This window comes from Procambarus clarkii, chromosome 38 (assembly GCF_040958095.1).
Source record: "Procambarus clarkii isolate CNS0578487 chromosome 38, FALCON_Pclarkii_2.0, whole genome shotgun sequence".
NCBI lineage: Eukaryota > Metazoa > Arthropoda > Malacostraca > Decapoda > Cambaridae > Procambarus > Procambarus clarkii.
Window position 1 is genome coordinate 13,346,616 of NC_091187.1, and position 13,985 is coordinate 13,360,600.

The following is a 13,985-nucleotide window of genomic DNA, read 5'->3' on the forward strand; positions in this document are numbered from 1 at the left end:
GAGGTATGCCATCAGGCTAGTCTCGGAACTGAGAGGTATGAGCTATGAGGAAAGGCTGAGGGAGCTGAACCTCAAAACATCCCTGGAAAACAGAAGAGTAAGGGGAGACATGATAACCACCTACAAAATTCTCAGGGGAATTGACAGGGTGAATAAAGACACACGCTTCAGCACGGGTGGGACATGAACAAGGGGACACAGGTGGAAACTTAGTACCCAGATGAGCCACAGAGACGTTAGAAAGAACTTTTTCAGTGTCAGAGTAATTAATAAATGGAATGCACTAGGCAGTGATGTGGTGGAGGCTGACTCCATACACAGTTTCAAATGTAGATATGAGTTTTCTACACTTTTCACAGTTTCTACACATTTTTCAAGTGTAGTTCCTGAGCCCAGTAGGCTCAGGAACCTGTACACCAGTTGATTGACAGTTGAGAGGCGGTACCAAAGAGCCAGAGCTCAACTCCCGCAAGCACAAGTAGGTGAGTGCACACACACACACACACACACACACACACACACACACACACACACACACACACACACACACACACACACACACGTCAAAACAACGTAGAACGTCAATAAGCTTACTGTTTACCTGGTGTGTGTGTGTGTGTGTGTGTGTGTGTGTGTGTGTGTGTGTGTGTGTGTGTGTGTGTGTGTGTGTGTGTGTGTGTGTGTGTGTAGGGGGTCCAGCATGTTCCCAGCACCAGCCCCAAGGGTACTTCAACCCCCTGAATTAACCCACCATCACCACTGATATCATCTCGACCATAAACACCCGCCCATCACCCCGACGGCTCCTTCTAGACGGTAGCTATCATATTGCACACTTGCAATATTGAAAAAAATAGTAACCTCTCTTCCCTCATCTTCCCTTTCTCTCCTCCCCTCTCTCTCCTCCCCTCTGTCTCCTCTCACTCCCCCTCATAACATCAGCTATTTCCAACAATAATAATCTTCTGTGGTTCTTTGTTTATATACAACAGTAAAGTGAGGAGCCTGAGGGAGGGAGGGAGGGAGAGACTGTGAGGGACGGCAGGTGTGAGGGACGGCTACTGTGAGGGACGGCAGGTGTGAGGGACGGCAGGTGTGAGGGATGGCAGGTGTGAGGGACGGCAGGTGTGAGGGAGGTAGGGAGTGAGGGAGACGAAGGTGTGGGTAATGGTCCCTGAGGCTCAGAAGGGCTGACCTCTCACGTGCATTGACTGTGTGAGAGAGAGAGAGAGAGAGAGAGAGAGAGAGAGAGAGAGAGAGAGAGAGAGAGAGAGAGAGAGAGAGAGAGAGAGAGAGAGAGAGGGAGAGAGAGAGAGAGAGAGAGAGAGAGAGAGAGAGAGAGAGAGAGAGAGAGAGAGAGAGAGAGAGAGAGAGAGAGAGGGAGAGAGAGAGAGAGAGAGAGAGAGAGAGAGAGAGAGAGAGAGAGAGAGAGAGAGAGAGAGAGAGAGAGAGAGAGAGAGAGAGAGAGAGAGAGAGAGAGAGAGAGAGAAGCAACTAGCGAAATGTACACTGTCAGCTCCTTCCCCCAGCAGTTCCCGCCAACGTCCCCAGGGAGCCAGTGACAGGTCGGTTTTATACATAAAACATGAGAGCTGGCGACCACGTGGACATATATGGCAACAATGGCGACAGATCGTTGCCACACACATCCCTGTGCAGACAGTAAACAACCGCAAGGCAATTTGATCTACAGAACTGATTTGATACCATAATATCTTGGCTCTTGTGATTCATCCTGATATTTCAAATAGCCAAACAACTTCGCGCGCACTCAGGCGCCGCGAAAAAGGGGCGTTTGTGTTCGCGAAAATGGAATAGAATGGAGGTGATGGGGGAAGGGGGATAGTGGTAGTTGGCGGAGGTTTGGCGACAAGGTGGCGACCACCACCACCTGGACATAGCACAGGAGTCCTGTAGCCTCAGGTTTTCTAGTTTGAACTTGTAGAACCACCCCCCTCCCCTCCCCCTCTCCTACAACGACCCATTCCAATATCATTAACAATTCAACTTTCCTTCTTCGTTGTTGCAAGAATGCAAGGTGTATCGGTCAACTGCAATTCAAATGTCTCGCAGGGGAGAAGGGTTCCTTAAAGTATTTGAATGTTTAAAATAAAATGCCGTTGGGATCGTTATAACCGTTGAATTTGAAGGCTGGATGCATCGATATTTCGAAGGCCATCGATAGTAAAAAGCTGAAGTGCTTTATGTGGACTACAGACGAGGACACGAAGACCTTGACTACAGTAACATGTGTGCGAAAGGTCCGGTTTGGTATTGGACTTAAGGCCTATCAACCTCTGAAGGGTTATTAAGACCACCACAATACCTTACTGACCAACCAGTAAGTTTGGTACCTGCTTGATACCTGGTTGATGGGGTTCTGGGAGTTGTTCTACTCCCCAAGCCCGGCCCGAGGCCAGGCTTCACTTGTGACAGTTTGGCCCACCAGACTGTTGCTTGGAGCGGCCCGCAGGCCCACATACCCACCACAGCCCGGTTGGTCCGGCACTCCTTAAAGAAAACAGACTAGTTTCCTCTTGAAGATGTCCACGGTTGTTCCGGCAATATTTCTGATGCTCGCTGGGAGGATGTTGAACAACCGTGGACCTCTGATGTTTATTCAGTGTTCTCTGAAGAGCAGAGGTGCCTTTGGCACCTCTGCTCTTCACTGGTTCTATTCTGCATTTTCTTCGCTCACTCCAGTACGTTGTTATTTTACTGTGCAAATTTGGGACCTGTCCCTCCAGTATTTTCCACATGTATATTATTTGGTATCTCTCTTGTCTCCTTTCTAGTGAGTACATTTGGAGAGCTTTGAGACGATCCCAATAATTTAGGAGTTTTATCGCGTCTATGCGTGCCGTATATGTTCTCTGTATTCCCTCTATTTCAGCAATCTCTCCTGCTCTGAAGGAGGAAGTGAGTACTGAGCTGTACTCAAGACGGGACAACACAAGTGACTTGAAGAGTACAACCATTGTGATGGGATCTCTGGATTTGAAGGTTTTCGTAATCCATCCTATCATTTTTCTGGCTGACACAATACTTGCTTGGTTATGCTCCTTAAACGTTAGGTCGTCTGACATTATTATTCCCAAATCCTTGACATGCTGTTTTCCTACTATGGGTACATTCGATTGTGTTTTGTACCCTGTATTGTGTTTCAGATTCTCATTTTTGCCGTATCTGAGTACCTGGAATTTATCACCGTTAAACATCATGTTATTTTCTGCTGCTGAATCGAAAACTTTGTTAACGTCTGTTTGTAGTTTTTCAATGTCTTCAGCAGAGGTAATTTTCATGCTGATTTTTGTATCATCTGCAAAGGATGACACGAATCTGTAACTTGTATTTTTGTCTATATGTGATATGAGAATAAGGAACAGCAGTGGTGCAAGGACTGTACCTTGAGGTACAGAGCTTTTAACTGCGCTCGGACTCGATTTTACTTGATTGACTGTTACTCTTTGTGTTCTGTTCGATAGGAAATTGAGTATCCAGCGTCCTACTTTACCAGTTATACCCATTGTCCTCATTTTGTGTGCTATCACTCCATGGTCACATTTATCGAATGCCTTTGCAAAGTCTGTGTATACAACATCAGCATTCTGCTTTTCTTCTAATGCCTCAGTGATTTTGTCATAATGGTCAAGTAGCTGTGAGAGGCATGATCTTGCTACTCTAAATCCATGTTGGCCTGGGTTGTGGACGTCATTGGTCTCCATGTTGGCCTGGGTTGTGGAGGTCATTGGTCTCCATGAATCTAGTGACCTGACTCCTGATCACTCTCTCAAATACTTTTATTATGTGGGACGTTAGTGCAACTGGTCTATAATTCTTTGCCAATGCTTTGCTCCCACCCTTGTGTAGAGGGGCTATGTCTACTGCTTTAAGTGCATCTGGTATCTCCCCCGGGTCCAAGCTCTTCCTCCACACTATACTGAGTGCCTGTGCTACCGGCACTTTGCAATTCTTTATAAATATTGAATTCCATGAGTCTGGACCTGGGACTGAGTGCATGTCAATTTCTCTTTCAAAATCTTCTACGCTCGTGTTTATATCAGGTATATTGTTGGACTGAAGACCTATCAACCTCTGGAGGGTTATTAAGACCACCACAATACCTTACTGACCAACCAGCAAGTTTGGTGTTGGACTTAAGACCTATCAACCTCTGGAGGGTTATTAAGACCACCACAATACCTTACTGACCAACCAGCAAGTTTGGTGTTGGACTTAAGGCCTATCAACCTCTGGAGGGTTATTAAGACCACCACAATACCTTACTGACCAACCAGCAAGTTTGGTGTTGGACTTAAGACCTATCAACCTCTGGAGGGTTATTAAGACCACCACAATACCTTACTGACCAACCAGCAAGTTTGGTGTTGGACTTAAGACCTATCAACCTCTGGAAGGTTATTAAGACCACCACAATACCTTACTGACCAACCAGCAAGTTTGGTGTTGGACTTAAGACCTATCAACCTCTGGAAGGTTATTAAGACCACCACAATACCTTACTGACCAACCAGCAAGTTTGGTGTTGGACTTAAGACCTATCAACCTCTGGAGGGTTATTAAGACCACCACAACACCTTACTGACCAACCAGCAAAGTATATTTCAGTCCTGAACTCTGTTCAGGAATTAAGTCATTCCTCAAGTGTGTGTATATATATATATATATATATATATATATATATATATATATATATATATATATATATATATATATATATATATATATATATATATATACACACCAAAATTGGGTATATCTCTTTGTATATTCCCGTATCAGATTAGACCTTCCAACACCAACTATAAGCCCCTTACTTTGCGGTGATTCCTAGGATCAATGTCCCCGCGGGCCGGTCTCTGATCTCACAAAACTCGGACCTCTTTTTGATGCACATATATACCCTTCAAGGTCCCGCCCAACGCAAAAGACTCATGTTTCATAATCTGCCCTAACTGTGGAGAGCAGTATTATCATGGGTGAAGTGCTCTGAGATGGGCCTCGGCTCGTTCAGGCTGAGACGCGGGACGTGATTGGTCAAGAGGTTACGTGAGAATTGTACAAGTGTTCCCAAGACGCAGTTTCGCAGATTTCCTTGTTCTGGGAAACCTTTTGGGTTGTGTTTTAAGTCGGTTATGTAAAGTGGATGAGATCAGTTATATTTGTGGTCGTGGTGGTTGGTGGGGTGGGGGGGGGGGGGTGTTGTGGTTGGTGGGGTGGGGGTGTTGGTGGTTGGTGGGGTACGGGTGGGGGTGTTGTGGTTGGTGGGGTACGGGTGGGGGTGTTGGTGGGGTGGGGTGAGGGTGTTGTGGTTGGTGGTTGGTGGGGTACGGGTGGGGGTGTTGGTGGTTGGTGGGGTGGGGGTGTTGTGGTTGGTGGGGTGGCGTGGGGGTGTTGTGGTTGGTGGTGTGGATGGAGGTGGCTTCCACACCTTCCTTCAGAACATGCCACCTGTTGACCGCCTGTACAGGGTAGTAGTATTTCCTTGCATTCCTTCAACTCATTTGTGTTTGCAACTTCCCCTGACGTCCTCTTGTCCTACTTCCTCTCGCTTTGAAAAGACTAAACTTACCCGCATCGTTTACGCCTCTTAGTATCTTGCAGGTAGTGATCATGTCTCCTCCACAAACCCTCACCATTTTTGTTAGTTTAGTGTTCCAAGAGGTGCAGATCCCTTGGTGTTAATGAAGGATTGCGAAAAGCAACAGAATCAGACTGTTAGAACCAAATATTGTTACTTAGACTTTCCACTGTAAACTAAACAACACAATGAGTATACTTGTCGCCTCTACATTGTAAACTAAGACACAGTGCACAGTTACAGCCACAACAGACCACTGGAACATTATCTAGCACAGTGCACAGTTACAGCCACAACAGACCACTGGAACATTATCTAGCACAGTGCACAGTTACAGCCACAACAGACCACTGGAACATTATCTAACACAGTACACAGTTACAGCCACAACAGACCACTGGAACATTATCTAGCACAGTGCACAGTTACAGCCACAACAGACCACTGGAACATTATCTAACACAGTGCACAGTTACAGCCACAACAGACCACTGGAACATTATCTAGCACAGTGCACAGTTATAGTCACAACAGACCACTGGAACATTATCTAGCACAGTGCACAGTTACAGCCACAACAGACCACTGGAACATTATCTAACACAGTGCATAGTTACACACACAACAGACCACTGGAACATTATCTAACACAGTGCACAGTTACACACACAACAGACCACTGGAACATTATCTAGCACAGTGCACAGTTACACACACAACAGACCACTGGAACATTATCTAGCACAGTGCACAGTTATAGTCACAACAGACCACTGGAACATTATCTAACACAGTGCACAGTTACACACACAACAGACCACTGGAACATTATCTAACACAATACACAGTTACAAACCCATTAAGATGTCAACTAAGATTCAACAGAGCAGAAGTTGTTAAACACATGGGACAAAATCTTACTGAAGCGACCATACGAGTCATAAATACTCATACTCCGCCCAAGTAAAACAGAAACAAGCAACACTTAGTGGGCCAGCCAGAGGCTTAGGGCCCGCCCAGTGGGCCAGCCAGAGGCTTAGGGCCCGCCCAGTGGGCCAGCCAGAGGCTTAGGGCCCGCGCAGTGGGCCAGCCAGAGGCTTAGGGCCCGCGCAGTGGGCCAGCCAGAGGCTTAGGGCCCGCGCAGTGGGCCAGCCAGAGGCTTAGGGCCCGCGCAGTGGGCCAGCCAGAGGCTTAGGGCCCGCGCAGTGGGCCAGCCAGAGGCTTAGGGCCCGCGCAGTGGGCCAGCCAGAGGCTTAGGGCCCGCGCAGTGGGCCAGCCAGAGGCTTAGGGCCCGCGCAGGAATATCCCTGAAAAAAAAACTACTGCCTGGGGGCCTGACAGCTGAGTGAACAGCGCTTCGGATTCGTAGTCCTGAGGTTCCTGGTTCGATCTCCGGGGGAGGCAGAAACAAATGGGCAGAGTTTCTTTCACCCCTGATGCGTCTGTTCACCTAGCAGTAAATAGGTACCTGGGAGTCAGACAGCTGCTATGGGCTGCTTCCTGGGGATGTGTAAGAAAAATGAGGCCTGGTCGAGGACCGGGCCGTGGGGACGTTGAGCCCCGAAATCATCGCAGGGTATGTTAGGTGATATGATATTTTTTGCAATTGATTATTAACCTGTTATCTTGAGGATATCTTGAGATGATTTTGGGGCTTTAGTGTCCCCGCGGCCCGGTCCTCGACCAGGCCTCCACCCCCAGGAAGCAGCCCGTGACAGCTGACTAACACCCAGGTACCTATTTACTGCTAGGTAACAGGGGCATTCAGGGTGAAAGAAACTTTGCCCATTTGTTTCTGCCTCGTGCGGGAATCGAACCCGCGCCACAGAATTACGAGTCCTGCGCGCTATCCACCAGGCTACGAGGCCACACAAGGCTACAAGGCCTGTAATTATATTGTTGAGACGAATGAGTTTCTTCGCTGTAACATACTGTAAGTTTTGTATTGTCTTCTCTCTATATACAAACTTAATTCATTTTTGTAATTATGAACTATTTTGTATCGCTTTCTGATCAACTAAACTCTTAAACTTATTCCCTGTTGTTCAGTGATGTAACTCAGAGTTCTTGAATCATTGTCTTAAAATGGGATTTTTTTTTTATCTGGGAGTAAGTTGTTAGAGATATTGTTTATGTGGTGGTGAATTGTGGTGGGTGTTGGTGGTTGTGGTGGGTGTTGGTGGTTGTGGTGGGTGTTGGTGGTTGTGGTGGGTGTTGGTGGTTGTGGTGGGTGTTGGTGGTTGTGGTGGGTGTTGGTGGGTGTTATGATAGAGGTGTTGTATGGTAGTCATGAGGATTATAATAGTGGTGGTGTTGCAGCAACCTTCACTGTTGCAGTGTTGCAAACATTGTTGATGAAAAGGTCCATAGAACACTACACTAACTCCACTGAGTTCTTCCAGGCCATGCAAGCAGAGCATGTCTGAGCCATGCAACACACCTCACTGCAAGCAATAATATAGGCAGGTTACCTGCCCTCGAATTGTGGTAAACGTACTCTCGACCCTGTCTCCTGGTTGCTGGGCTGGTCAACCAGGCTGTTGGACGCCTGGCGTATGCATCACAGCCTGGTTGATCAGGTATGCTTTGGAGGTGTGTATCAAGTTCTCTCTTGAACACTGTGAGGGGTCGGCCAGTTATGTCCCTTATGTGTAATGGAAGCGTGTTGAAGTCTCGGGCCTCTGATGTTGATAGTTCTCAGAGTACCTGTTGCACCTCCGCTTTTCAACGGGGGTATTCTGCACATCCTGCCATGTCTTCTGGTCTCATGTGATGTTATTTCTGTGTGCAGGTTTGGGACCAGCCCCTCTACTATTGTCCACGTGTAAATTATTATGTATCTCTCCCGCCTGCGCTCTAGAGAATACAGATTTAGGCATTTTAGTCGGTCCCAGTAGTTTAGATGTTTTACTAAACTCTTAAACTTATTCCATGTTCTTATTCTTATTCCAAGGATCTCTGCACGCTCTCCAGGTCACCAATTTCTCCAGCTGTGAAAGGTGCTGTCATTGTGCAGCAGTACTCCACTCTAGAGAGCACAAGCGTCTTGAAGAGTATCATCATCGGTATAGCATCTCTAGTGTGAAAGGTTCTTGTCATCCAACCTGTCATTTTTCTTGCAGTTGTGACGGCTAATTTATTGTGTTCTTTAATCTCAATGTTTTCCGACATGATTACACCCAGATCCCTTTGGCAGGATAACCTTTTAGAGCTTAATATAATTCAGGCATAAAGGTATTTGCCTTCTATAATCAATTACACTATTTTCTCCTATTTAATCACCTGCCAATTTACTCCTTCGGAGACAGATTATCATATTTTCTCGCACAATGAATTATCAAATAAAGCTAAACTCGATCATTTCCACTGTTTTTTCAGTTGCAATAATAATATTCTTATTAATAAAGGTAATTGCAATAAAGTAGACAAAGATTTTGTAATATGAAAATAATTTTATATAAATATAATACATAGGTACAGTGTCCATAGGCATCTACCACACAGCCTACAATGGCTTATACTGAAATAAATCACAATACATTATACAACTTTCTTTGTTTCAATTTTAATTAGATATTGGGAACACATTTTATTTAATGCTTTACTTTTGAAATACAGAATACTTTTTTTTCATTTTAATTAAATTAGATTTTTTTTAGATTGAATAAATACATAATTTATTATTAAATTAAGGGGAAATAAATATTGATAATTTCACTATAAATATAGCAATGGAAAATGTATCCAAGTAATTTAGTGAGGAAATACAACCATCATACATTTTAATACAGTAATGGTATGTGAACAGAATATGTATTATGTATCCAGTAAAGGCAGTGGTAGGCACGGATCTTATATGTTTACAGTTTCTCTGTACCAAAACATACTTCATACAAGCATGTATCCGTGGTGCATATACAACCCTTCAAGAACCATTCATACACAATATACAGGTACTTGTAGCCAGACATACACACAGTATCACAGAGCCCACCAGGCAAATACAGACGTGGGTACAGCAAGAACCAGACTACATTACAGCATCTCACAGGGGGAAAGTCTTGAAGAACCTCATCAACTACAGACTGACGAGTGAGTGCTGTAACGCTTCAATATTTGGCACATTTAAGAGCGTACAATCTCCCATGTACTCCCAGTGTAGTACACAGTACACTCACACACACCACTTGCCTTTGAGGCATACTGCAAGAGAGATCCATATCGACAGATATATTTACATTGATAGAAATAGCTATATGTTATATGTACACAACACACATAATGGGATGGACCGAGCCAGTGGGGGAGGAGAGGTAATGTGGACTGACGTGCTTGAAGAGATGTGATCTCTGACGTCTGCTGATGCTACCCCAGCATCCCCCCCATCTTGTGAGGCACGTTAAGAGCTTCACTGTACAACTGTGACGACCACTTGAGTGCGCATAATCCCATTGAAGGACAAACAGCGCGTCGGACTAATCTTTAATATTCCCACACGGAAGGTAATGCTCCCGCTCTCCACTGGGGCCACGATGGCGCCACCGTCGCCCCAGACAACAAGGAGGGGGCGACACAGTGCTTTGGCGACGGTAATCTGAGCCTCTTAAGGGTGACCGACCGTTGCCTTACGGCAGCAGCCACTTCCGCGTGACATTTCCGGCGCCCTCCGCCCTCCCCAGCATCTGGGAGCGGAGCGCATCTCATCTCGCAGAAGAAATTCATCTCATACTTGTGTTGAAGCGTAGCATGGCATTCTGGAGATGCAGCAGACATAAAGCAAGTCTCAACAGGTAGGTGAAAGAGGCACTCACGCCACAGAGACCTTGAGTGCACCACACGCGGTGTACGACCTGAACTCGTCGTAGATACGAGAATTATCGAGTGTGTCCATCCTGCCGTCCATGTAGGAGCAGAAGGATAGGACGGCCTTCATGAAGTCGTCCTCCCCCGTGCGGGCTAGGAGGTCGCTCAGGGCGCCGTCTGGGTCGTGGAGGTCGTCGAACGACTCGAGCGCTGCGTCAAGGGGGTCGTCTTGGGCGCTGGTCCACGAGGCCTCGCTGGACGACCCTGTGGACGACTTGCGGCCGTCGGGGCTGCGGCTGCGGTCAGGGTAGAACACCGCTTGGGCGGGGATACCGTGGGCGTGAGCGCGCTCCATGACCAATCGAGCGCGGATCTTCTGTACAGCGTTGCCCATAGATGTCTCTCAAGCTGGGGAGAGAACACACAGGCTTAGTAATGGAACAATTTCTTACAAGCTTAATATATTAAAACAACAGTTAATCACTTTCTTGCACTTACAAGGACAATCTTACTAGCACCTCACTAGCACACAAAAGGCACTCACTAGCACACAAAAGGCACTCACTAACACACAAAAGGCACTCACTAACACACAAAAGGCACTCACTAACACACAAAAGGCACTCACTAACACACAAAAGGCACTCACAACACACAAAAGGCACTCACAACACACAAAAGGCACTCACAACACACAAAAGGCACTCACAACACACAAAAGGCACTCACAACACACAAAAGGCACTCACAACACACAAAAGGCACTCACAACACACAAAAGGCACTCACAACACACAAAAGGCACTCACAACACACAAAAGGCACTCACAACACACAAAAGGCACTCACTAACACACAAAAGGCACTCACTAACACACAAAAGGCACTCACTAACACAAGAGATTATCTTACTTCACTAAATAAATCTCAGCCTAAAACAAATTAGCACACAAAAACAGATTTACTTAAACATAATATAGTTTTACTAGCTTTAGAGACAAGTTTACTAGCTCCCAAGAAAATATAACTAGCACTTAAAACAGACCCACTATGCAAATTATGATCAATCAGCCTATAATGAAAGGTTTTAATAGTTCACATTAACGGGAGATTCATCTAAACGCAATGATTCAACAAGTCAAGCGAGGGCTTTTTTTTCTAACTTAGGCTACTACATATAAAATAATGTTGCAATGGGCACAAACGGAAGCTGCAATGCATTCAAACTTGACAGGATTGGAAAGCTTAAGATCACTTAAGTGTCAACTTAACTAGGAATGAACTTAAATGAGGCTTCACATGTCGCAAATACTGATAAGTTTCGAGCGAGAAATTATAACGTCCTTCACAAATAACTGGTTCAAAATGACTTTCCAAACACCCTAAACTAACGGGTAACACTGCAACTTACAATTATATAGTAGGAAATCGGTTTGCAGAGTAACTATCACTGTTAATCCAGAAATCCAAGCGTTGGGGTATGTTAAGGCTCCTGCGTCACTGCACACTGGTGGACACTTTCACTGCACTGGCTTGCTTGGCTCTGAGGAGATGTGGGAGGGAGCCGGCCTTTTATTGCTGCCGGGGTGAGGTGGGCGGAGCCTGTTCCCCCGGGGGGCGGGGTCACCCACTGTTGCCAATTCTCCGTAGTGTGTGTGTTTACTCATCTAGTTGTACTCATCTTGGTGTACTCATCTACTTGTACTCATCTAGTTGTACTCATCTAGTTGTACTCATCTTGGTGTACTCATCTACTTGTACTCATCTAGTTGTACTCATCTTGGTGTACTCATCTACTTGTACTCATCTAGATGTACTCATCTAGGTGTACTCATCTTGGTGTATTCATCTTGGTGTGTTCATCTTGGTGCACTCATCTAGGTGTCCTCATCTAGGTGCACTCATCTAGGTGTACTCATCTAGTTGTACTTATCTTGGTGTACTCATCTTGGTGTACTCATCTAGGTGTCCTCATCTAGGTGCACTCATCTAGGTGTACTCATCTAGTTGTACTTATCTTGGTGTACTCATCTAGTTGTACTTATCTTGGTGTACTCATCTTGGTGTACTCATCTTGGTGTACTCATCTTGGTGTACTCATCTTGGTGTACTCATCTAGGTGTACTCATCTTGGTGTACTCATCTTGGTGTACTCATCTTGGTGTACTCATCTTGGTGTACTCATCTAGGTGTACTCATCTTGGTGTACTCATCTAGGTGTACTCATCTTGGTGTACTCATCTTGGTGTACTCGTCTAGTTGTACTCACCTAGTTGTACCTAACTAGGTGTACACTCGTAAGTTTACTCAGCTAGTTGCATTCATCTAGGAGTACTGTTTACGGATCATTGAATATATTGTATTAATAGATGGGGATGTATTATATAGTATCAACAGTATGTGATGTTTACACACACACACACACACACACACACACACACACACACACACACACACACACACACACACACACACACACACACACACACACACACAGGAGAGGAAGGTTCTCTCCTCTGGGAGAGGAAATTCTTCAGGAGTCAGAGAAGGAAAAAGACTTGGGGGTTGATATCACGCCAGACCTGTCTCCTGCAGCACATATCAAGAGGATAACATCAGCGGCATATGCCAGGCTGGCCAGCATACGAACGGCATTCAGAAACTTGTGTAAAGAATCATTCAGAACTTTGTATACCACATATGTCAGGCCAATCCTGGAGTATGCAGCCCCAGCATGGAGTCCATATCTAGTCAAGGATAAGACTAAACTGGAAAAGGTTCGAAGGTTTGCCACCAGACTAGTACCCAAGCTGAGAGGTATGGGCTACGAGGAGAGACTACGGGAATTAAACCTCACTTCGCTGGAAGACAGAAGAGTTAGGGGGGACATGATCACCACATTCAAGATTCTGAAGGGAATTGATAGGGTAGATAAAGACAGTCTATTTAACACAAGGGGAACACGCACAAGGGGACACAGGTGGAAACTGAGTGCCCAAATGAGCCACAGAGATATTAGAAAGAACTTTTTTAGTGTCAGAGTGGTTGACAAATGGAATGCATTAGGGGGTGATGTGGTGGAGGCTGACTCCATACACAGTTTCAAGTGTAGATATGATAGAGCCCAATAGGCTCAGGAACCTGTACACCTGTTGATTGACAGTTGAGAGGTGGGACCAAAGAGCCAGAGCTCAACCCCCGCAAGCACAAATAGGTGAGTACAAATATGCCTGCAATTTCTATAGGCTAATGTACCTATAATTAAAAGGGTTAGACTAGTGTTTTTTGTATAAATATTCTATTCTCTCTTTAATATATGTTATATAATCAATCCGACTCCATCAATTCAATAAATAGCAACAAACAAGGTGACAGTAGAAGGACTAACAATAAGATTGACTAAATTTTCTTAAACTGGGTGGGCGGAGCATGTGGTAGAGGGGGCGTGGCCAGGGGTAGTGACGTCAGCGAGCGGCGGCGCCGAGGGTCCCCGCGCAGGCCCCAGCTCACTCACCTCAATGTCACCGCCACGCACACATCTCCTCCTGGCTTGCTGGGGTGTTTTTTGCTGCTCTGTGTT

General features: G+C 45.7%; 1 protein-coding gene across 1 annotated transcript; it reads right to left on the bottom strand.

The window, feature by feature from the left end:
* Positions 1-10,261: 10,261 nt before the first annotated feature.
* Positions 10,262-11,955, bottom strand: LOC123771956 (uncharacterized). The gene is made up of 2 exons (XM_045764795.2): positions 11,817-11,955; positions 10,262-10,813 (listed from the first exon to the last, which is right to left on the bottom strand). Exon 2 carries the CDS (start codon positions 10,797-10,799, stop codon positions 10,410-10,412), a length of 390 nt encoding a protein of 129 aa, XP_045620751.1. The 5' UTR covers positions 10,800-10,813; positions 11,817-11,955; the 3' UTR covers positions 10,262-10,409.
* Between the last annotated feature and the right edge of the window lie 2,030 nt (positions 11,956-13,985).